This window comes from Patagioenas fasciata, chromosome 9 (assembly GCF_037038585.1).
Source record: "Patagioenas fasciata isolate bPatFas1 chromosome 9, bPatFas1.hap1, whole genome shotgun sequence".
NCBI classification, from domain to species: domain Eukaryota; kingdom Metazoa; phylum Chordata; class Aves; order Columbiformes; family Columbidae; genus Patagioenas; species Patagioenas fasciata.
Genome location: NC_092528.1, coordinates 21,655,094 through 21,678,105, shown reverse-complemented (window position 1 = coordinate 21,678,105; position 23,012 = coordinate 21,655,094). Strand labels below are relative to the sequence as shown.

At 41.2% G+C, this 23,012-nt stretch overlaps 3 protein-coding genes across 5 annotated transcripts in view; 1 reads left to right on the top strand and 2 right to left on the bottom strand.

Annotated features, from left to right (window-relative positions):
• The window catches only part of USP13 (ubiquitin specific peptidase 13), a 54,065-nt gene extending 45,841 nt beyond the window's left edge, over positions 1 to 8,224 (bottom strand). For both annotated transcript variants that reach the window (XM_065844483.2, XM_065844484.2), the window contains exon 1: positions 7,975 to 8,224. In XM_065844483.2, the coding sequence (XP_065700555.1) occupies positions 7,975 to 8,127 (153 nt within the window). In that variant the 5' untranslated portion in view covers positions 8,128 to 8,224. The remainder of the gene's footprint in view (positions 1 to 7,974) is intronic.
• Positions 8,225 to 12,004: 3,780 nt separating this feature from the next.
• NDUFB5 (NADH:ubiquinone oxidoreductase subunit B5) lies at positions 12,005 to 16,714 on the bottom strand. Of its 2 annotated transcripts, none has more exons than XM_065845127.2 (6): positions 16,559 to 16,714; positions 15,724 to 15,812; positions 14,877 to 14,943; positions 14,316 to 14,377; positions 13,167 to 13,273; positions 12,005 to 12,312 (listed from the first exon to the last, which is right to left on the bottom strand). In XM_065845127.2, exons 1-6 carry the CDS (start codon positions 16,683 to 16,685, stop codon positions 12,192 to 12,194), a joined length of 573 nt encoding a protein of 190 aa, XP_065701199.1. In that variant the 5' UTR covers positions 16,686 to 16,714; the 3' UTR covers positions 12,005 to 12,191. The 2 variants fall into 2 exon arrangements, with proteins under 2 accessions (XP_065701199.1, XP_065701198.1); XM_065845126.2 differs by having other exon boundaries at positions 15,724 to 15,824; positions 16,559 to 16,713.
• Positions 16,715 to 16,780: 66 nt separating this feature from the next.
• On the top strand, positions 16,781 to 22,174 carry MRPL47 (mitochondrial ribosomal protein L47). The gene is made up of 7 exons (XM_065845125.2): positions 16,781 to 16,926; positions 17,471 to 17,616; positions 18,164 to 18,224; positions 18,997 to 19,093; positions 20,520 to 20,650; positions 21,350 to 21,445; positions 21,890 to 22,174. Exons 1-7 carry the CDS (start codon positions 16,826 to 16,828, stop codon positions 22,008 to 22,010), a joined length of 753 nt encoding a protein of 250 aa, XP_065701197.1. The 5' UTR covers positions 16,781 to 16,825; the 3' UTR covers positions 22,011 to 22,174.
• The last annotated feature ends 838 nt before the right edge of the window (positions 22,175 to 23,012 follow it).

Here is a 23,012-nt window from a genome sequence, read left to right as displayed (position 1 = left end):
TTAGCTGAAAGATGAACATGTAATGAACTATATGGCTGTTGCTTCATCTACCTCAAGACGACAAAAATTGCATTGAGTGCTCTGGAATTCAAATTAGCAGGGCAAAGCAAGGGTTTAGACTATCTGCTACTCACACTTAACACACACCATGAAGTCATTCTTTCAGCATCTAGATACCACAATGATTGTCTCTGCAGAGTAAATAGTGAACTACTTAGCCACCTCATTTCTGATCCACATAACTCCTATGTTAGATTGTACAAAAACACCCAAACAAACAAAAAACTAAACCAAAACAACAACAGCTCCTTTGAATTTTACATATTCACAGCCTTGAGAACAGGACTGACATCTAAAATTGTCCTCAAATTAATAAAGTGGTTAAAAGAAAATTCCATATCTGGTATTAAAAATACTTATAAAATAAAATTGGTTTTACAATGCATTAGATATATTTTAATTTCCACTACTGTTTTGCAGATTTATCTACTTTAAGGCTCATTATAGCTTTGCTGTCTGCTCCTGTATTCCAAATCCTTTTGCATTATCACCTTCTGTGAGAAAGTCATGGATGTGTCCTCTACAACAGAATCCTGTAGGTACCCAGCCTAAATAAAAATATATAGTGTTGTCACTCTAGGGTCTCAGGAACTTTGTATACAATTTGTTTTCTTGGAGATCATTCTCTCTCTTTCTGGAGGTAATCCAAGAGAGCACTGAACTGTTTCTGATAAGTAGTCTATGACAACAATTTGACACTTTCAATATATGAGCTAAATGTAGCATCTGAGTAAGTTGGTTGTGGTTACTAACAAAACAGTTGTTTCTCCTGGAGAACACAGGCAGACTATTCTCCCAAGCAACTTGGAAAGAAGTGGACACACTGTTCAAAAGCCTAAAAGGTCACAGCAAAACAGTGGCACATGTGAAAAAGCCACCTTTGCAAAAGGCTGCACAAAGGATAAGGCCCCTGACTGGTGCTCAAAGAACACTCAGCTGTGACCAAAGACAGGCTTTGTGCCACTGAATTTAATCCTACTGAGCACACAAGTAGTTCTGGAAGGAACAATATTGTACGTAGGCATGTAAGTCTTTGTAATCAACACTCATTTTAGAAGTCTGTGAAAGTTTATGCTGGAGGAATGTGACATACCTAAAGTACTGAAGACACTATTTTATACCAGAAAAACACAGTTTTTCCTGAGAAAGAAAACCAGAAATTTTAGCAGGGTTTTTCCCCCCTCACACTTATCTCAGCGTGTAGTGGGCATGTAGACTGAAGTTTGGAATAAAGCAGTATATAAACATTGTCTTCCCTTATTACTCTGACCTAAAGACATTGTTAGGGCAGAAGCTTGTACTTGCTGCTGATGTCCAGAAAGCCACTTGAGGCTACACTAGTCTTCTTGCCCTCCGAATAGAAGGAAAAGTAATTCCTCTTCACTGTATCTCTTCCTGTCCTTTTCTGCTGAGATGGTCACTGTGTGCCAGGTGCTTTTTGATAGAGAGGGAGACACACTGTCCACACCAGGGAGAAAAGTATTAAAATAAATAGTCCTTCTTACTTCATTAGATAATAATTCATATTTTGCAGAGGTAGGATGAGGAATGAAAAGAACAGGGAACCCACAGTGAAAAAGAGCTAAAATGTGACAGTTACTCCCTCACACTGAGGGTGTAACAGAGCAAGGAAGCTGGTAGATGAGAGGTCTGGTAAACATGAACACCAGTCCACAAGGAAACAGAGAGATATCACCACATCACTTCACACACACTCAAGACACCAGACACTAGCAGCTTTCAAACACTACTAACCTGAGCAGGATTTCAATTAATGACCTGCAATCCCATTACTAACCCCCCGGAATCATTTAGGCCCCTCAGGGAAATCTATGATTTAGCAATTTCAGCTCCTGAGGTGGCTCAGACAATAATGAATTTAAAAAAACACAATTGCTGTGGCGATTTACTAACATGACAAAGAGTTACAGACTTGGGCACAATGACTACTATACAGGTGTTTGCTTTACATCCACTAGAATGAAAGTAAAACTTGCTAATACAGGTACCAGAGAAATGAGTAAAATGGCACCTTGCATCTTCATACCCAAATATAAAGAATGAAAAGTTTGTTCATCCTACCACCTATAAAGTAAAAAGTGCCAATTATGACAGATGGTCACTGGCTCCTCTGTGCATTCTGCCATGGTATCCATGAGCGTTTCCCCACAAAACCCTCAACCATATAGAAGTGTTAGAGGTTTTATTTAGAGTGTCTGTTCATCAGGAATCACTGTAATTAATCTGGCTGTGGTCACAACACTCTTCCTGTATAACTACAAAACAATCTTTAATATATTTGGAAAAGTTACAAGAACACCCCTAACATACACATATTGCATTGAATCTCACAATAGTGTAGCAAAACGGCAGACATTTTATTTCAGGACAGGTGTTAAAGAATACTAGAAGTTTCAGCACTTAATATTAATTTCAACAATACATAATAATTTACAATGAGGAATGAAAAGAAAGTCTGTCTCAGTCATTCACCTGTACTACCTACACTGAAACAAGGAAAACAAACGAACAAAAATACCAAACCAAAACAACAAACAAACAATCCAAACAAACAAACTATAAAAACCCAAACAATAACAAAAAAACCTAAACCACAAACCACAGCCAACCAACTGAACACAACAGCACTTTGTGGGGGAGCGGGGCAGGGGCGAGAAGAGGATGGGGTGGGAATCAACCCCAAAAATGTGCCGAATGCCAGGAATATATTTAGTCACATTCAAAAACAATATAGAGTGTGAACACTGGCATAATTCTACCTTTTAGACAACTGTCTTCTGTCATCCACAGGTGATAAGAAAGCCAAAATGGAAGCAGAAAAGGAATAATAAAGAAGAGGGCAAAATTTGGCAGCAGGTAAAGAGGAAGAGTGGGAGAACAAACAGAAAAAGGAACAGAACATCACTGACATATACAAGCACTGATGTGAAAATATATACAAGCAGTGAAAAGGAGCCACATACTACCAAAACCAGTAAAAGATATGAGAGATATGCGAAAAGAAGAGGTTGGTCGGGCAGAGAAAGAAAGGACAAATGATCTGGCAGTAGGAAAAAAAGGACAAAGCTTCTAATAACCGTTAGCTTCAAGTGCAAAACAAATCCTTCCCCTGCCATCCTTTTAAAAAGAGAGGGAGAGAGAAACAAATGTAAAAGTTACTATTTGATATTTTATCAGAGTTTGTGACACCAATATGCAAAACACTGAACAGCTGGAAGAAAGAACATATCACTGAAATAAAAAACTTAACCAGGACTCAGGTGTTCTGATATTATGTGGACAACCAGATGAAGTGATAATAAAAAATATATTACAGTTTTGAAAGGTTTAAAATCCTCCACGTTCTGGATTAAATGCAAATGAGTAGGGATGGCACTGGACATTTCTCTACAAGCACCCAGCTCAAGCAGTGCCGACTTGTGCCTCTTTCATAGTGGCTTTGATTTTGGGAGAGCCTGGTGATTTTTGCTTTGTGCAGAGCCCTGTCTGTACAATTCTGTTGGTCACAAAGATGGCACTGTGCTTCCAGAACAGAAAATCCTGGAAAAAAGTTGAGAGGAAATATAATGACTCCTCAATGATTCGGCAGAGCTCCAAGGCTGTCGACTTATCTGCATTGCTACATTTATCCTCTAGGACTCCAGTACATTACAATCAAAGCCTCTTTGCTACCCAAAATATTCCAGGCCATCATTACACTAGATAACAAGATAACTAAAGTTTGGTCAGCTACAGATATAGAGGGAAAGGCTGGTAAGATCCAAATTTAGAACAAACTTACAGAAATGAACGATGCACATATACACTGGTTGTTTTTCAAAGGTGCAGAATTCTCATTTGTGAGCCACCGCAGGCACAACCCTTACTGATTTTACCATTTTCCAGCCTTGGAAGACCACTTAGTTAACCTCAGCATCCTGGTACACTCCCAGCCAGCAAAACACTGGCCCATGGGCAGCTTTGTTATCTCCCTGCGATGAAACAGTACAACACTGCTCTGATTTTTCAGGTGATCAGTCACCACCAAGCAACTCATTGTCTCAATAATTTGGAGGTCCTTTTGTGGCTGGGTCAAAATCTTTTGTCTGGAGTACTCAATTTATCTTGGTATATTCAATCCTCCTATTTGTTTCTTCACTGCTGCTCTCATCCCATCAATAGAAACAAGACACCAGTCTGCTCCTTCCAGACAGTGGCCCCTGTGACTTTCTCATTTTCTTCAAGGAAAAAAGGAACAGACAGAAAGAAGGTGCTTATTTCTAGAAAATGTTATGCAGTGTGGTTGCTGATATCCATTACATGCTGCAAACTCTCAAGAATTTTAGTCTCAACTGTACTGTCTAATAAACAGCCAAGCATCCACACAGTTTAGCCTTCGGGATTTGTCCTGACATAACCATCACAGAGGCCCTGAGACACAAAAATTAAGTCAGCAACATTCACAAAGGAAGCTGTTGTCAGCAGCAAGGTTTTCCAGCAGAGTGAAGCCTAAGTTTAAGCTACTCAAACACACACAGTCCTGCAATCTACAGAACCAGACTGCTTGGTCCTGTCACTGTGTCAGACACATGACCTGTGCTGTAGTTGTAATCAATGCCCTTTGTGGGGAAGGATTCAGAGCACATCCATCTACAACATGCATAGCCTGCACATGAGCTTTTCTTGTACTCCAGTTTGTATCCCCTTTCCAGAAGTTGCCTCTCCTTAGGATGCATCTGGTCTAAAATCTTTAGAAGTCTTTGAGACAAGTATCCCACTAAAAGGTGTAATTTCCAGCTGGGTACTTTACATCTATATTAATAATATTAAGAGAACAAAAGATTATACAAATGCAACTTTTTGTTTCCTGTGCTCTCCTGAACACAAAGTGAAGCTCATCTGCCAAAATAGGAAGAGAGGTCACAGTGGCCAAAACAGGAGAGAAGAAACCTACATCACAGCAGCACAGATACAGTCACCTGGATGGACTGAACATCAGATCTGAAAAATCAGAGGAACGGGATTTCATCCATCAAAATGCAGGGTGAGCTACCACAGCCGCTGGGCCAGTCACGAGAGGGCGTGATACTCAACTCCAGGCTGTGCCCGTGTTTTGTAGGCAGTCTTCCTTCCCTCCTCGGTTCCCATATAAAGAATCAACGGCTAACTGGATTAGAAGTCCTCATCAGAGAAAAAGTCTTTCTAGAAGCCATCGAAGCCCCCAAAAAGTCATTAAAAATTAAGTCATAAAAAGGCATATTTTCTAATCTTATGAGACAAGCAAACTAAAAAGTGTCAGTAGGGCTCTTCAGTGCACAGAAATTTGCCTCCTGTTTCTGCTGAATTTCCTGGAAACCAAGCTTAGCATGTTCTGTTGGAAATAGGCCAGATCTAAGGGCATGAATTTCTCATCTGTTTGGGGGTCTTTCTAACAATACTACCTTTCTGACAAGATCATCATGCTACAGTTAATGCACGTGGAAAAAAAATATACTGGAATTTTACCATAGATAATAAAACCAAGAGCACATTTTTTAACATTGATCATTTGCTTAAATATTATAACAAAACAAATAAACTGTGCCTCTTCTTTCAAAAAGAGGCAGACACCTCAATATGAGGAGACTTGGTTAGGTTATACATGACTAACCTAAGAAAATAAGTCCCAAAACCAACCTAATACAAAGCATACAGACATAAACATCTCCCTTCAGCCAAGGCAACAACCTGTCTGTATCCTTTCACTTTCCTTCTGAATGAAAGACTGTAAAAACACAGCTTTGCTATTTTCGTTTTGTAAATGACACTGCTTCACCCAAGAAAGCACACATTTGCCCTTTAGAATCATCATCCTAGAAACTATTTAGGTATCTGTTAGATTATATGGGAATAAAAAAATTAAATCTGAGACAAGACTTCTGTTCAGCTAAGCTGGGGAGTGATATGGGCTGAGAACTCATGGAAAACAATAGAAACTGAGACTCATTTAATTTTTACTGGTACTGCATAGGTTCAGCCAAGGCTTTTGCCCAGAAAATGCCTATAATGCATTTTAAACAAAAAGCTTTAACAACAGATGGCAACATTTTCCACAATCTGAAATCTCTTCCCAATAAAGTCAAGAGGAAGAAGCACCAAAAAAAAGCACACATTGTGATTCCAACTCCTTCTGCTACTTTTATACACAGTTTCTGTCAAGTTAACTTTTGTTCAAATGTTTTATGTTTTGCTCAAACATACTGTTTTGCTGAACACAGATTTGCTGTGTTTACTTGAGGTTTGTTGGGGGGTGGCAATCAGTTGTTTTTTAATCTGCAACAGTATTTAATATCCCTTCCTACTCGTTAACAGAAACTTTTTATAAGTCATAATGTTGAAGAAGCCTGAAAGTGGTACTAAAATCATCAACCATGTGTTCACTCAAACAGAAACCTGAAGGAAAGATCGTGGTAGATCGATTTCCCCAACCCCAAAACCTCTTAAAGTATATAATTCAATTAGCCTCCCTGCAGTAGAGTCTGATTGGGCAGTTTTAACCAGACTGCCACCCAGCACAGTCAGGGCTGCTGGGTGACACTTGAGATCTGAAGAGTGTGGGTAAAAATAACCTCTGTTCAACAAGACATGATGAACACCAGACAGCTGAGTCACCTTTAAAACCAATTTTAATTTTCTGTATTAGAAGGAATTATCAAAGAGGGGGTGATAAAGGATTCAAAAATCTGTTTGAAACATATCTTCCATTGAATATTCCGTAATGTAAACTCTGAGCTTCCTTTTGATTGCTGCCATTGACTTTAACCTCAATACACAGTGCTCAATCACCTCTGGGAAACCTCAACTTCATGTAGAGAGGAAACTTTTAATCAAAAATCACCTCAATTTAAAAAGTGGAATTTCTAAGCACCTGTTTCTTACAAAGCATCGATCATTGGTATTTATTAAGGCTTGCAGTATTACCAGCAAAAATAAAAATTAGTTAGGCCACAAATCTGTCACTGAACACATGCCATCTGTGGAGCTTGTGGATGTTTTGCAAGACAGCTGTAACACCATAAAAAGTTTACTGTACATCAAATACTCATTTAACAGCAAACTAAGCAAGCTAGTGTGGAAATACTACAAGTTTGTTGAAGTCCAATGATGTAACTGAAACCCTGGGAGAGAAAGTGTTTCAGGAGGACTTTCACACTGACGTTCAGGTTGAGGCTTTACTTGTGAAGCTCTCTTAAGATTTTTAAAAGGAGAAAGAGAGCCGAGACAGTAGGAAAGCAAAAAGATTGGCATCTGCTGGCCAAAACACACAGACGGGAAGGCCACCTACTGCCTCTTTCTACTACCTCAGTGTGAAAGCAAAAACAAGGGCTCCCGGGGAGAGCAGCCAGACCTCGGACAGCCAGCGCCCATTTCCCAGCAGGCAGGAAAGTTTCCCAAAACGCGCAAAATCCCCGTGTCTAAGCAACCACTTCAGACCGCCTTAAGGAGAAAAATAAATAAACAAAGGAACGAACGGACACCGCTACTGTGTGCGAGCCGGCAGCGATCCCGGCCGCGCCGTGCGGGCACACGGGGCAGGGACACCGGCGCAGGGCAGGGACACCCGGGCAGGGCAGGACCCCACCCCGCAGCGACCCCCACGCGTGGCGGGGGAGGCCCCACGGCCCGGGCAGGAGGGGAGGGGAGAGCTGGCTGCGGAGGAAGCCACGGCAGGTGGAGGCGGGCGGGCGGGCAAAGGGATGGGTGGGGGAGATACTGAAGCCTGAGGGGGGTAGTGGCTCGGGGAGGGGGCGAGGGGCTGCCCTCGGAGCCGGGGGTGCAGCGGGGAAGGGGCCGCAGGAGGAGCGGGTTTGCCGCAGGGTGCCCGCGGCGGGGAGGGGGAGCGGAGGCAGCCGGGGGCGGCTTCGCTGCACTCACAGGCGAGTCGTAGGAGAAAGCACACTCCGTCTTGTAGACCCGGTCCCCTGACTTGGGCACCCGGATCGTGGGCATGTAGGGGACGAGCAGCTCGCCCAGGTCCCCGGCGGCCATCTGCGCATCGCCGCCGCTGAAGAGCGCGGCCCGCTGCATGCTCCCTCCCTCCGGCCGGCCGGCCGACGGCGGTCGGGCAGTGCGAGGGCAATGGAGGCGGAGGGCAGCCAGGCCCGGGGCAGGGCGCGGCAGCGGCGGCGGGAGCCGGGCCCAGGGGAGGGGAGGGGGAGGGAAGATGCTATTTTTAATCCAATGGCAGCAGGAGCCGCACCAGCTGCGGCGGCGGCGGCACTCGGGGGTCCCGGCGAGGGCGGGAAGGAGGGGCAGGGCGGCGGGGGCGGGCCGGGAGGTGCCTGCGGGGCGGACGCGGGGCCGCGCTCCTGAGGTGATTCCCGCCCCGCGCGCGCTGCCGACCGTTAGGCATCGCCGTGTCGCGTGGCCGCTCCGCTTCCCCACAGCGGCCCCGCGGCCAAGCCCGGGTTGCGTGTCTCAAGGAATAGCACCTTTAGCTTAAAATGAGCTTTTTTCGGCGTTTGCTGTGTTTGTCTTTGCTTTTCACTTCGACAGAATCACAGGATGATTGGGGTTGGAAGGGACCTCTGGAGATCATCCAGTCCAACCCACCTGCTAAAGCAGGTTCCCCAGAGCAGGTTACACAGGAATGTGTCCGGGTGGGTCTGGAATGTCTCCAGAGAAGGGAACTCTACAGCCACTCTGGGCAGCCTGTTCCAGTGCTCTGGCACCCTCAAATTAAACAAGTTTCTCCTCGTGTTTAGATGGAAACTCCTGTGCTTCCATCTGTGCCCGTTGTCCCTCATCCTGTTGTTGGGCACCACTGAATGGGTTTGTTCCATCCTCTTGACACCCACCCTTGAGATATTTATAAACATTGATAAAATCCCCTCTCAGCCTTCTCCAGGCTGAACAGACCCAGCTCTCTCTGTCTCCCCTCACAAGAAAGATGCTCCAGACCTCAAATACTGTTAGGGGAAGGAGGAATAAAGTGAAGTAACTTTGTAAGAAAACAAACAATACTAAACCAATATGTTTTCCAGGCAATATAAAATTATTGCATATGCCTGACAGCTCCAGGATTAAAGAAATTACTGATGCATTAAAAATGAAGCCATATAATGTAGATGAACATCCTTCCACCCATAGTCCACACTAATCCAAGGATCCACTGATCACTTTCCAAGCAGGTGATGTGACCTTTGCTAGAACCACCTCTTGCCTCAAAAATTTTCAAAACGTGTTTCTAGTAGAATCTCAACAACAGAATTGACAAATAAGTTTCCATCCAGTTGTGAAGAAATAGACCAGTACAATCTGTTCTCAGAAATTTTTCTAGCAAAAAATCGAATGTTGGGAACAATGTGAAATATTGAGGGCAGAGCTGATGTCAATGGAATGGCCTTAGACATACACAAAATCAGACATCATGTCGAAGACTTATGGGCATCTTTGGATGCTAGATAAAAACCAGAAATTAATACAGGGTCACTAGACAGATTTATTTTGCCTGACGACTTTGTGCTTTTTTTAATGGCTTCTTTTATGATTAACTCAGCATGTATAAACAATGAAAGCCAAAATAAGACATACAAGTCATCTAACCTGAAAGATTGACTCCAACAAAAAGGAGAAGTCAAAACACGGATACAAAATCAATCAGAGTCTTTCTAATGTCTGGCAGCGTTAGGAAATGGCAAGTGAGTTCTTTGCTTTAAATAGTCTGTCCAATGTTGCTTAATGCAAAGGAAGAAATGTATGAGTTCTGACAGTTAGAAACCACAAGATCATCAGGGGTTACTAAAGGACTTCCTGCCTTAAAAAAGTGGGAATTTTGAATAGGGTCGCAAATTGCAAGGGGCAGTTTCCATCACTCTCTTGAGGGATTTGAAACCAAACGAGTATCATTGCTGGTAGAACCAGAGGAATCACATCCCTCTAGTGGCAAAATCCTGCCAGATGGAGAGAGTACCCTCTGTATTCCTTATGTGGTTGTCAAAAGTGGTGTAGAAAAATAGCTGCATGGTTCTCGAAATGTATGGCAGATGTGTGTATGGATGTCCTCAGGTGCAACTTGTCTCATTCACCTTATGTCTTAATTTGTTCTTCGTTAGTAATGGTTGCATGGCACATTTCCACTTGATGTTTTAGACTCACTTCATTTGATTATTTTAATTCCAATTCACTTTGTAAAACAAGCTGTTATCCTAAATGTTACCAGAAAGGTTTACCATTTTGACTCCAAAATCACTTACCTGGCCTCTCTACACTAAATGCATTGGGACAATAAAGTTCCAAGTTTTCATCTTGAGATTTTGATGTCAAGAGTTCCCTTTGTATGAATTAAAAGTTGTGTAATCACCCAGAAGAAGATGGGATCTATTCACCTAGCAGCAATAAGATGACCCATAAAACCCATTAACTAATGTCAACCTAAACCATTCTCTCTGGCTTGATCAAACAAAACTCTCATAACAACCTTCCATAGCACTTTCCTTTTTTCCTTTGTTCATCTTAATAAGCCTGTTACAGTAAGAAGAAAATTCCCTAACAAAAGTATCAATAATTTGAATATAATGCTAAAAATATCAGATATATAGCAGTTACTAGGAAAATACTCAGTTTAGTATTTGTCCACTTAGATTCTTCTTTCTCATGAGCAGCTTTAGATGATAGAGCAGAGTTTTTAGCATAGAAACAGTGGGGGTATTTTCAAGTATGTGAGAGACATAGGCTTACAAACCCCCCAAAAATAACTAAAACTTGAATTTATATGCAGCACACGCTTTTAAATGTTTAAGAATCTTTCCTTTGCTTTCTACTCCTACACCTGACATTATATATAGTCATAGGTTTAGAGAAGCACTGCTGTCTTAGTTCTGCCTTTCGAAAACACAGGAGATATCTGAAGTAATAAGACCAAAGCCTTGTTAAAATTAATTTTAAAGACTATCCTCCCCACAGCTACTTGGCATGCAATTGTCCACATCACTAGATACATATTTAAAACATGAAAGTTATGTGACAATGGCAGGTAGCCCTCATGAAGCATTTTCTGAAATACTAACATATTACTGAGCACTGACTATGTTTTCATCAATGGAGATCCTTTCTTCCACAAATGGAACATGTGGCTGTGTTTTACATCTATCACCATAAAATTAGGAAGCATATATAATAGCAAAAGTACCCGTTATGCTTTTAAACCTCATCTAAAAACAAACCATAAAAAAAAAAAAAAACAAAAAAACAAAACAACCAATCATATAACCAGAGCAATGTAGGAAGATGTTTGGGAGAGACCACTTTTTGGATGATCTACATAGAGAAGTGTCCATTTCTGAAAGATGCACAGAAGTCAGTCATCTTTGGTTGGGGCTTTTTTGGGGGGGTGGTTTGGTTTATTTGTTTGTTTTATAGAGTCTCCTTAAGAAGTCTTTTATGGACACAGAGTATGTAGGAGGTGAGACTGCAGAAAAGAGTAAACAAACACAGATTACACATACACAAGAGGAAAATAGTTTAAAACTGGTGACAAAAAATTTAAGAAGCAGCAGTATTGCAGACACTATGACAGATGAAGCGTATTAACAGATATCTAGAGAGAAACTTTTGAGATAATGCAGAGAAAATGATGGCAGATGTTGAACAATATGCAAGATGAGTTTGACTACAAGTAATGAGAAAGTATTTGTCTAAGTGGTAGAGATAATCCTGATATTCCAAAGATTTGAAGGCATTTTTCTTACTTAAGTCATCTTCCACAAATTATCTGACACAAAGCATTGTGAAAGAAAAAAGCCTTACAGTTTTTTTATACCTTTCATTTAAAACTTTAAATACTAGAAATCATATGATGAAGACTAACATTACCTACTTGTTTCATATATATTAGGTCACAAAGCCCATTCTTGCACTGATGTTCTGAAGAAAAGGAGTAATTGTTGGCCACTGACATAAGGCATTTTCTCTGATTAAAAACTTTTAATAGCTAAATGAGCTTAACTGCCACAGTTTCTTTCAAATTGTCAGAATGAACACATTGTTTACTTTTATTAATTTCCATCGGTAAACAGCAGGATGTATATTACATAGCTCAGTCACAATTTATCAGTATGCATATAAGACCATGCGTACTGTCTTAAAATTGTTCAATTATCGGGTGTGGATTTCATAGAATTGTCAACAAGATTTTTATCAGGTGTTTCATAATGATACCAAGGTCCATCTCCCCTGTGTCTCATCAGTCTGCGTGCCTCCAACTCCATAATCCTAAAAAGAAAAGAGCAACAGACACACTCAACATGAAGGTTTTTTGGTTTTGATCATGCATATATCAATGTTTAATATCAGGGTGTTACTGACAACAGCAATAAGTTTAGCATGTATGGTTTATAGACCTACAGTTTATAAACACTACTGAAACATAGATAGTACCAAAATATGAAGGATTCAACTAAACATGAGTTATTACATGCTTCTATTTAACTTTTTTTCAGCAAGTCATCTCACACAAAGAGTAATAAAACTACTTGCAGGAGTTCTGACAGCTTCAATACAGCTTTCAACTAAAATATATAGTAGCAAGAAAATCAGAAGTAAATGCAACAGTAGAAAGAGCTATGCTGTCTTGGTTCCAATAGCAACAGTTCATACAACTCAGGCTTTCTTCTACCACCAGAGTTTACTCTAAGTAGAGAATAAACTCAGTGCAACAACGTTGTTGCTGCCCACAAAATTTTCAACAGCAACAAGAAACACAACTAATCCTGTAAACTATTGTTTTACTTAATTAAGTATTAACAGAGGCCAAAAGAGCTGTCCATTTCCTGACTTGGGAAGATGAAGCTATACCTTTATAAATATGAACTGCTTTGGAGAGAGACTGTTATTTTACAGGACAGCCCTTGGATCGTTCCATTTCTGGTAACCCTGATGCCGAGAAGGCAGGGACTACAGACACCGTCGCTTCCACTTTGGCACCAGGCAGTGCAGCAAGTGCTCGGGGTCAAGCGATAAATGAATAAGCACGTTATGTCAGGATCCAATGCAGTATGTTAAGCAAGGTCAAACAGTTAGCTACAACACATATCAGTATTTTTAAGCACTTCAACTATGTAACATACCTCATTTCAGTTTTCCTTGCTTCAATATCAAGCAAAGCCAGCTCTTTCTCATAGTCCTTTTCAGGGGGGTCAAGGAGGTAACGAGCTATCCAGCGACTTATAGGGTGCTTGAAAATATAAAAGCAGAGATCATTAATGCAAGTTCCAAGTAGAAATGTCATCATAACTAAGTCATATTGCATATCACCAGTCCTGAAAACACATAATCAACACTATGGGTGCTGCCATTCAAACCGTAATAGTAAAGTCAAAACCATGCTGAACTATTTGTACTACCAGAACCATGAAAAGCTGCATTTCTTTTGCCATCTTTAGTGCCAAGATAACCCGCAGATGACTATTCTGTAGTAAAATTAAAAGTTAATGGAAGACATGATTTATTTTCTGCCTGTTGAAGTAAAGTTCCTTAAACTGCCACTCTAATCACAGAAATGGACGCAAAATCTTTCACTGTAATCAGTAACATATTAAAGTTTTGCTTCCACTTAGAGGTCATTTCACTAGGAAGAAAAGTCTAAATGAGTTGAAACAGTCATAACAGTATTGCTGAATTCAATCACTCCCTATCAGAAACAAAAAAGTGCTTGCAGCAAGCAGTCAGGGACTAATTTTAAGAAAATGCAATGAAATGAAAACAGTATAACCTTGAGTTTCTGAATATAAAAATATTCAATTCCAGATATAAAAGCATGTGTGATGTTTGCCTTAGAAACAACACTAGCAAACAATACAAAAGAAAGTAATGTCACTTTAAACTCCAATATCTTAAGCTGTTCTAGTTCCAGAACTAGAAACAAAGGCAAAATCTGCATGCTAAGAATAAAGAGAACAGGAGGCTGTTATTATTTAGGAATATTATAAAAGAATTCTTGGCATATAGGTTCAGCAGTTTACTTGCAAAAGACCTGTAACTTTATGCATCTACTTCTGTCAATGAACAGATTTCCTACAGCAACACATGTTTTGTAAAGCTGAAAAAAAGGCAAGTTTACCAAAATCATAATTGCACAATTTGAGTTCTACTACACTGACACCCAATGGCAGGGATATGCTCATCCTCACTACCATACTCCACATATTTTACTCCCAAAAGTATCATCAAGAGGAAGGTTGTCCATAATGTGCCACCCTTTTATATGCTATACTCACTTTGTAGTATTCCCAGTACTCTGGAACATAACCTTCAGGAATCTCTGCAAGTTCAGCTTCACCTGACAAGGAAAGGAGGGGGAAAACATTTAGATCAAGTAATCTTTTTTAAGTGCGTTATAGTCTGCCTTTCACATTAAGAAAAAAAAAAATCATTATTTCACATGGAGAGTAATTAATCCCTCAGTGTGAGCTCTGTTCATAAAAATTGGACTTGTAATTTTCCCAGAAACTTCTCACTGCATATATCTAATTCCTCACTTGAATATAGAACTGTTCACTAAACCTCGCTGGTGTTTGACAGACTGTCAAAATAAGGAATTGTTCAGTTTTTAAAAATGTGGAAAGCTTTTAAAAACCAACAACTACAGAAAAAGAAAAATACTGGCAACATCTTCTCTGTACTTATACCATACTACTATAACTGTTAGGCCTATTTCATGGTCTTCCAAAGAGCAAGCCTAAAAAGATCGCTTTTTTTCTACCCAGCATGTTTAGTTGCCATTTATCCACCTAAGAATTTTGACTGTGTACTTATCTTCCTCACGACAGAGCACTTACCAATGAAGATATTGACATACGTTATGAATAGTGCCACTGGTATGCCCGTCAGAAATATATAGAATCTCTGTATAGGGGATAAAAAGAAAAAGAAACAGTACGGGAAACTCAGAAGTCTGACAAAATTTACACGAAGTTAATTTGAAAATGATGTCTTAGATTTGCATTCATAGGTTAGACAAGGGTGTTGTACATAAAGACAGATTGTTGCTTAAAATGAGTTAAATAACAAACTAGAATACAGAAACAGCGATGTTGTGTGTGTCCAGGGGCCTGTTTAGTTCAACTTGAAGCCTCCCAAAGAGGTGAGTCCCTGCAGCAGCAGACAGTGACGCTGTCCCCAAATGCTGTCTCAGCGTCTTGTGACAACTGGCTTCAGCACTGAACTGTAAGGAGGCACGAACACCAATGCAATATAATCCACAAATACCACCATGGCTGGCTTTGGTGACTGGACAAGATGGAAAATGGGCTCCCGATCACACAAAGGGAGTTGTATCAGGTTGGCTGTTACCCGTCCTAATAGGCCTTACCCAAAACCTAGCTTTTTAAGGGTCAAACATGAACACAGATGCATAATCTAAGAACGCTACTACAGCGTTAATTTAAGTACCCATCACAATCTTTGCCATTTAGCCAATATTTTTACTTCAACTGGTGCTGATTTGACAACATATATAAAAAAATCCCTCAGGAGGAGGACTGGAAGTCCTTGTTTATGTAAATAATGCCAATCACATTTTAGAATCTGTCATGAAAACACTAGAGAAAGTTGTATTTTAGACACTGTTACACCATTTGCACAGGATGTGTTATAGTGAATGTAATAAATTTGCTTTAAACTCACCAACAAGTTCAGAAATCGAGTATCATAAAAACTCGTTGCCTTGATAATAAACATTCTCTTGCCATGGTCGCTGCTGTGTCGCACAGGAGCTGAAAATTGAACTGAAGAATTATGTGCTTTTCTCCCTTTGGTGATTGTTCCAGTATAAGGTCAACAACTCATGTGGGGAAAAACAAACCAACCAACACAGCAGCATACAGCTGTGGCTGAGAAGTTACAAGCTGGTTTTCTGGAGGACATCAATGTTTCTAAAAGTTTGCCTGAACCAATTTCCTATTTTGCTAGAATGGACTGACTTTTCTTCTAACTGTAGACCTCAATCTATTTCTACCTCCAAGTCCCAACAAACAAATAATGGAATGTCGTTTTATAGGACCAAGTAAATTTACAGATGAAGTTTGGCCTGCTGCCAATTTTGATCCATGTTTTGCCCAAGAAATTCAATTTCTCCGAGGAACGGAGACACACGTTGCAGCCTCTCGAGGGGTTTCCCTGCACACTGAAGCGTTTCCCACACGAGCTGAGCCCAGGAACAGCCGCAGCAGCCGGTACCGTTCCCGCCGCCCGGCTCCGCTCCTGCCCAGCCCCGAGCCCGGCGAGCGCCCCCGCCGGGAGCCCACATCGGAGAGACCCCCGCCCCACACCCGCTGTGCCGCCGAGACGCGGCCCCGGCGGGCGAACCTCCCTGAGGCGGCGGGGGAACCTCCCTGAGGCATCCTCCCGTGTCCCTCTCCTCAGGGAACACCGCTTCTCAAGGGGCACCGTTTCTCCGCTCCCCAAGGTCACTCCGCCCCTGGCACACCCGCTCCCGTCCTTCCCGCCGCCGAGGCCATACCGACGGTGCCGGGCAGGCGGGCGGCCCCGGCGAGCCAAGGGAGACGAGCAGCGCCCGCCGTGCCGCTCGCGGCCCGCCGAACTCCCCAGGCAGCCACTGCCCGGAGCAGCAGGCTCATGGCCGCCATAGCTGGAACTGGCAGGGGGGCGGGGCCAGCAACGCCCTTTGTCCGCGGCTGGGTGAAGCTAGGCGGCCACCATATTGGAAAAGGGCAGGATCCTTCACTTTCCTTCCGGCGCCCAGCATTGTGGGAGCGGCGGCGGGGTCATGGCGGCCGCCGTGGGCATGGCCGCGCTGTGCCGGCGCCTCACGGCCGTCCTGCGGCTGTCAGGAGCGCGGCCGAGCCCGACGGCTGCCGGGCTCCCCGGGTAGGCACCGGGGCGGGTGGGCTGGGTGCACTGCGGGCCGTAGCGCGGTTCCCGGAGGAAAAAACGGCCTTAGTGGGAGTTGGGCGCCGCGCTGTCCGCTGTCCTGGTGTCTGACGCCTCAACCGGGGTTTGCGGGGTGACTTGTGTTAAAAGGCACCGTGCGAACGCAGGATGAAGGATTCCCCTGCACGCGTTACAGTTTTGCAGTCGTTATGCTTCTAGCATGGGCTTTGTACTTATACCGCTTTTACCATTTAAATCCAATGTAGGAGGTTGTGTTCTTGTACAGTGTAGCTCAAACTTGTTCCTTCTTTCAATTTTCAAATTGTTGTTTATCCTTGAGTACAGATAAATGATAATTAGATGAGACGGGGCAGAGGAGAAAACAGTGCGGTGACATTTTGATGAAGAGTTGAACTCACATTGTTGCTACTGGGCCACAGTGTCTGTCTTTGGGACCTGTGCCTTCATGAATGAAACACCCTCATTTAGCTGAATATTACTTTTCTTCTCATATCTAGTTTTCCTGACAATTTTTATGCAGATTGACGCTGAGTCCGTTCCACAAGAACCTGGCAAAAGTTGAGCCCGCCCATCAGCTGAAGTTTCTGCACACTTCACTGTCTCGGAGAGGCCTGGAGGAGTTTTTTGATGATCCAAAAAACTGGGGGGAAAAAACTGTAAAGTCTGGTGAGTTGTATTTAGCATTTCTCGTAGTTATCTTTGAGCCACTTGTCCTCTGCTGAAACCTGACCGTTCTTTTGCATTATAGGAAATACTCATAGCTACATAAAACTTAATTTTAGATGTACATACATATAGTTGTGCATCTTTATGCTTGTTAATTTTTTTTCTGTGTTCATGAAAGCAAATAGCTATTATGCAGCAAAATATTTTGCTGTAAATCTTCTGCCTTGCTCTTGAGAGTATCGTAGAAAAGACATCCTTTGATGAAATATATGGTACTGTGGAAGAAAACTATTTCACTGTAAAGATTAATTTCATAGAATAGCTTTCCTTGTTCCCAGCCTTTTACAAACATGAATAAACAGTACATGTCATTGCATTTGTATATTCAAAGCAACAAAGACAGCTTTCCAAGAGGCAGTATATTTTAAAAAAAGTCATCCTTGTTCTGTTGAGTCAGGTGAGCATGCAAATAGAAGAACTTATATTTTTTTAGGATAACTGTGTTCTATTAAATTAATTTTTTAAAGGTTGTGATTTTTTTTTTCAGGGGATGCGTGGAATATAAAGCAACTAAGGGCCAAGAGTAGTGAAGACCTGCACAAACTTTGGTAAGTACGTTTTGATCCAGTAGTATCTCTTCTTTCAAAGCAGGTCTGCATGTTTTTGTAAAATGTGGCTAGTGAACTGATTAGCCACTAGCTTAGTCTGCCATGCAGCTCTGCATGCTGAAGCTGCTTTGGGCTTGGAGCAGCCCAAGTTCCTGTAGTGCTCAGAACAGGAAAGCTGTGCTGCAGGGGCTGTGTGATGGTTCAGGTTTGCTACAAAGATGCTGAGTTTGAGCCCTCTGGGGGTCAGTGAACTACAGGACAGAGTTGGTTGTGAGCAGCCTCGGGTGGAACAAACTGCTAAATGAGACCAGTTGCTCGGGTCTGCGTCCATTCCGATTCTGAGAGTCTCCGAGGCTGGAGATGGCATCGCCATTTTAGGCAACCTGTGCCAGGGCTAAAGTAGCACTTGACTGTTACTATGAATAGTTCTTCTTGTGTTGTTTTTCTGCTGTGCATCTGTAAGAAGAGTCTGACTCTTTATCAGGTATTGGAAGTCTACTTAGTGGAAACCTCATCCCTCCTTAGCTCCCTCTATCCTAAGTCAAGTAAATCTGTCTCCCTCAGCCACCCTTTATATGTCCTGCACATAGCCCAGCAGAGGTGGTCAGGGGAGGGCTGTTCTCAGGATCTTTTTGCTTCTTTATGTGAACCTAGGAGGTATAGGATATGCGATTATAGGTTGGACAACTGTGCTTTATCCAGCAGGGCAGTAAGTGAATAATTGCCAAAGCATCTAGAACTTGTTTTTGAAGTACTATGCTTTCTGCTCTAGGTATGTTCTACTGAAGGAAAAAAACATGCTTTTAACTTTAGAGCAAGAATCAAAACGACAACTCAAGCCTATGCCAAGTCCAGAGAGATTAGAAAAGGTAACTTTTTCATACTAGCTAAAAATATAATTCCAAGTAAAATTGCTGAGTGAAAGGTAAACTGTTTGTAAGCTTGTTAAGACTATTTAAAACTACTTCCCTGGTCTTCATATAAGCACAAACACTGTTCTCAAGCAATGTAGTGGGAAAGGCCTCTCCACTTTTTATATAATGTTAAGGAATATTTTGCCATCTTCATGCCCAGAAACTTGCTGGCAAAACTTCAACATTATCTATATTCTTACCCTTCATAAACTTTTTTTAGCTACTTAACTGCCAGCTTCTTGTCTCTGACATTGTCTTCTCCAAACTTGTGACCTTTGTTTCTTTGCTGTTCTCGCTTTTGTCGTCCCCTCCTTTTGCATTTTTGTGATTCTGCCATTAATTTATTAAATTCTTTCCTCAGCATCTTTACCATTGAAAATTTCATTTGCTTATAATTCAACTGCCATCTCTACGCTTCTGCCTCACAGATGGAAATCTGTACCTTCACTGGCCAGTTAAATAATCCCGCTGTTTGGCACATGATTCTCAGATATCCCCCTCTTTATCCAAATAAATCTGGGAAAAGTCTGACCTTTGTTGTTCATCTGAATTTATTTGTTTGGTTAATCATTTAACTCTTATTTGCCATCACACGTAACTGCATTATGATATCTTTTTGTGTCAGACATGGATTTATTTGGTCTGCTCTTGCAATTTCATCATTGTACTCATAAATTAGGGAAGATCCAATATAAAATTATCCTTGTATCTCCTAGTGTATCTTGTTCTAATTTACCGTAATATGGTTTCTCAACTGTGTCTTGTGACTCCTATTCTGAACAGTATTCTCTGCTTAGTCCCACCTACACATCCATATTCAGCAACTACAAATCACAGCAGAACTTGTGTTGGGAGGGGACTTGTTAAGTAAGTGGCCCCAACACTTCAAAAGTCAAATTTTAGTAATTGCCTGTTTGGTTTTGGCTGAAGCCCAAGAAAGCAGAAGTCAAGCACCAGTTAAATACCGTGATTGCACCAAGGCAGAATACAGCAATCTGCTTATTAAAATCAGCTGCTTCGCAGAGTATTTATCATGCTGTCATGTATGTTTGTTACGGTAATATTATGAGACAGACCTGACTAAATACCTTCATCTGGCTTTATATATTAGCCAGAACGTTCTTAAAGAATATTCACTGTCAGATATTTCATCTCTCTTATACTTGTAACTCGGGTTTTTTTACGCACCTGTTCTTTACTGTTCTGGTACACAGGGCCACTTCTCTCAGTCTGCAACTGTAAGATTACGCATGATGGAACTCCTAGTGTGTTTTACCTTTGTTTTTCCTTTAAATTTTGTCTTAGACATGCATTTGAGATTTTTTGAAGTTGTTAGCATTGGGGATTTTTGGCCCATCCTGAAACTACTTCCTGTTTCTAGGTAGAAAAATCTATGAAAAATATAGACTTGGTTGTCAAAGAAAGAGAAGTTGCTTTGAGGCTTTTACAAACGGGCCATGAAAAACCAGTACCTGGCGAGTGGAGACATGACTTCTTAGGACGCACCTACTGGTATGGAAAAGAAAATTTTTGTTTCATATGCGTGAATTTTTCTCGTGCTATCTCTCTTTACCAGAAAATCCTTATCTAATCAAGAAAGGATGCATACAGTGTATAGAAAGAAACAAGTTTTCTGGTCAGCATTCAGGTGCTTCTTGAGTCTTGGGGTTTTTTATGTGGTTATAATTGTTCCTAAATAATGTAGTGGCAAGGTCAACCAGTTATTATAACAAAATTGGTTCCATGTGACTATTATAATTTCTGTACTAGGAGAATGTCTGTTACTACAGCTATTGTGTAACACATGAACAAACTAGGGAGTACTGTTGAAGTTGAGCCATCTGGACTTCCCTAGATACAACACAAAATCCACATGTTGGTGGACAACCACCCAAAATATTGCAAGAGCCCACATAAAGTTGGAGTAACTTTAATTTGTAGATGCAAAGAATCTCTATACTGGGCCCTCTCTTCAAACATATGCAGGTTTTAAAACAAGACCACTTCCTACACAAAGGTGTTGAGTTACATACGAGATGAAGTTACAAACCAAGCCAGTAGTACAGCTGAAAGTAAATACCCACATTCAAATTCTGCGATCTAGTGGTCCGAGCATGTGATCACTGTACTGTAACCAAGTGTAACTGGTAGAATCTAAAAATGAAGACAAAAAGTATACATTCTGCAGTCACATTTCTCTATCTTTAACAGGTATACTTATAAGGAATGGCCAATACCATGGTACTTGAACAAAAAATACAAAAAGAGGAGATTCTATTACTTACGTCATGTGGATCACTTCATCAGGTAAAAATACTTTTTGACATTGAAAATTATTTTCTCATCTGTTCCTCAGTCCTCCTTATTCCACTTTGCAAGGAAAAATAGTACTAATCTTGTTTTGTGGTTGTGGTGGGTTTTGTTTGTTTTTAAAGCTGGCAGACTGAAAATAAGGCTTTTTAAAATTACTGCTTGTTCTGATTTCTTTTTGCTCTTCCCATCTCAGTTAAAGGACTTAGTTGCCTTGTAAAAGTAATTTTACATGTAGAGTACTAAGATCCTCCCAGAGGCTGAATTTCTGTGGAATTCAAAAGCAGAAGGAAAAAAACCATAGTTTGCTTTGCAGGCATTTTTGCTATTGAAAGCAAATTAATACTTCAGTTGTTCATCATTGGGAGCCTCTATTTGATTAGGGAACTTATTAAGGATGTTACAAGCTATCTAGAAATTAACCACACTTACTTATTTCAGACTCAGACGTGAAAAATTTTTACGTAGAAGAGCAAGAAAGCGAAACCTAGAGAAGACGAGGCAGAAGGTCTTGGAAAGGAAGTTCCCTCACCTTGCTGCAAAATCCCAGAGCCAGCAGTAACATGCTGGAAGAGAACTGCAAGCAATTGGTCGAGTATCTTTGTGACTGAAACATGAAACGAGTTCTGAAAGCACCAAACAACTCAACTGAGCATTCCTGAGGCTCCATTTTTTTTAATCCCACCTTTGACCTGAATTAAACTCCTGATCTGGAATTGAAAAGCAGCTTTAGTGCATAACTGAAGTTAATCTTAATGGTTGTTTCTAGAAACATTTGAAAAATGACCTGTTACCCAGCTATGATAAAAGTACATCAGTGAAAAGTAGCAACTGACTGCCACACGAATGTATAAAGTGTAGGGATAAGTTACCTGGTTTAGTTTAACAAATATGTATTAAAACCAGACAAACACAAGAGCCTCTGAAGCTCACATAGTGGCCTTTATTCCCTGATCACCTGAATTACTGATAGGTCACTCAAGTTGTGTGCTTTCTACATAAAAGCATGGGAAAATAGGCTCTTCCATCTGCTGTGGGGAACTTTTTCCCTGTTTTAACTCGGCTTATTAGAAATATGAAATTCTCAGCATATGAACTTTTAACAATATAGTCTTTATACCTAGATTTCCAGATATCCATGACAAATTCAAACACTTGTGCAATGCTGTTTTGCAGCATGCACTGGTAATAGTCTGTGAAACTGAAGTAGAAAGGCACTGCTCCTGCTTTCAGTTGATGGTAAACACCTACGTCATGAAAGCTTTTAACCTTCTGATGAGATTGTGTAGAAATTTAGAATAAACCTCACAAATACTACTTTTTATGAAGCAAATGTGCTATGCAATGTAATGTGATGAACAGGGGAAAGTCCAAAGGAAACAAAACTGTAGGAGATAAACACACCAACCTCCATCATCTTCACCTTCACTTACTCCTCTGTATCACACAAAATACCCACTTCTCAAACAGAAACTCTCAACAGTGGTGAGAAAACCCCAGAAAGTGTTTTGCTCTCCATATGGTGCTAAAACATTCACAGATATTACCACTGGACCATAATTCT

What these genes read in the sequence shown, in the direction of transcription:
- NDUFB5 (XM_065845126.2), bottom strand. Translation starts at nt 16,685, where the DNA reads ATGGCGGCCATGAGCCTGCTGCTCCGGGCAGTGGCTGCCTGGGGAGTT. An exon ending in CCGCCTGCCCGGCACCGTCG is followed by an intron (nt 15,825 to 16,558) that starts GTATGGCCTCGG and finishes ATAATTCTTCAG; the next exon opens with TTCAATTTTCAGCTCCTGTG. An exon ending in GCAAGGAAAACTGAAATGAG is followed by an intron (nt 12,313 to 13,166) that starts GTATGTTACATA and finishes TTTTCTTTTTAG; the next exon opens with GATTATGGAGTTGGAGGCAC.
- MRPL47 (XM_065845125.2), top strand. Translation starts at nt 16,826, where the DNA reads ATGGCGGCCGCCGTGGGCATGGCCGCGCTGTGCCGGCGCCTCACGGCC. An exon ending in ACGGCTGCCGGGCTCCCCGG is followed by an intron (nt 16,927 to 17,470) that starts GTAGGCACCGGG and finishes ATTTTTATGCAG; the next exon opens with ATTGACGCTGAGTCCGTTCC. An exon ending in GAAGACCTGCACAAACTTTG is followed by an intron (nt 18,225 to 18,996) that starts GTAAGTACGTTT and finishes TTTCTGCTCTAG; the next exon opens with GTATGTTCTACTGAAGGAAA.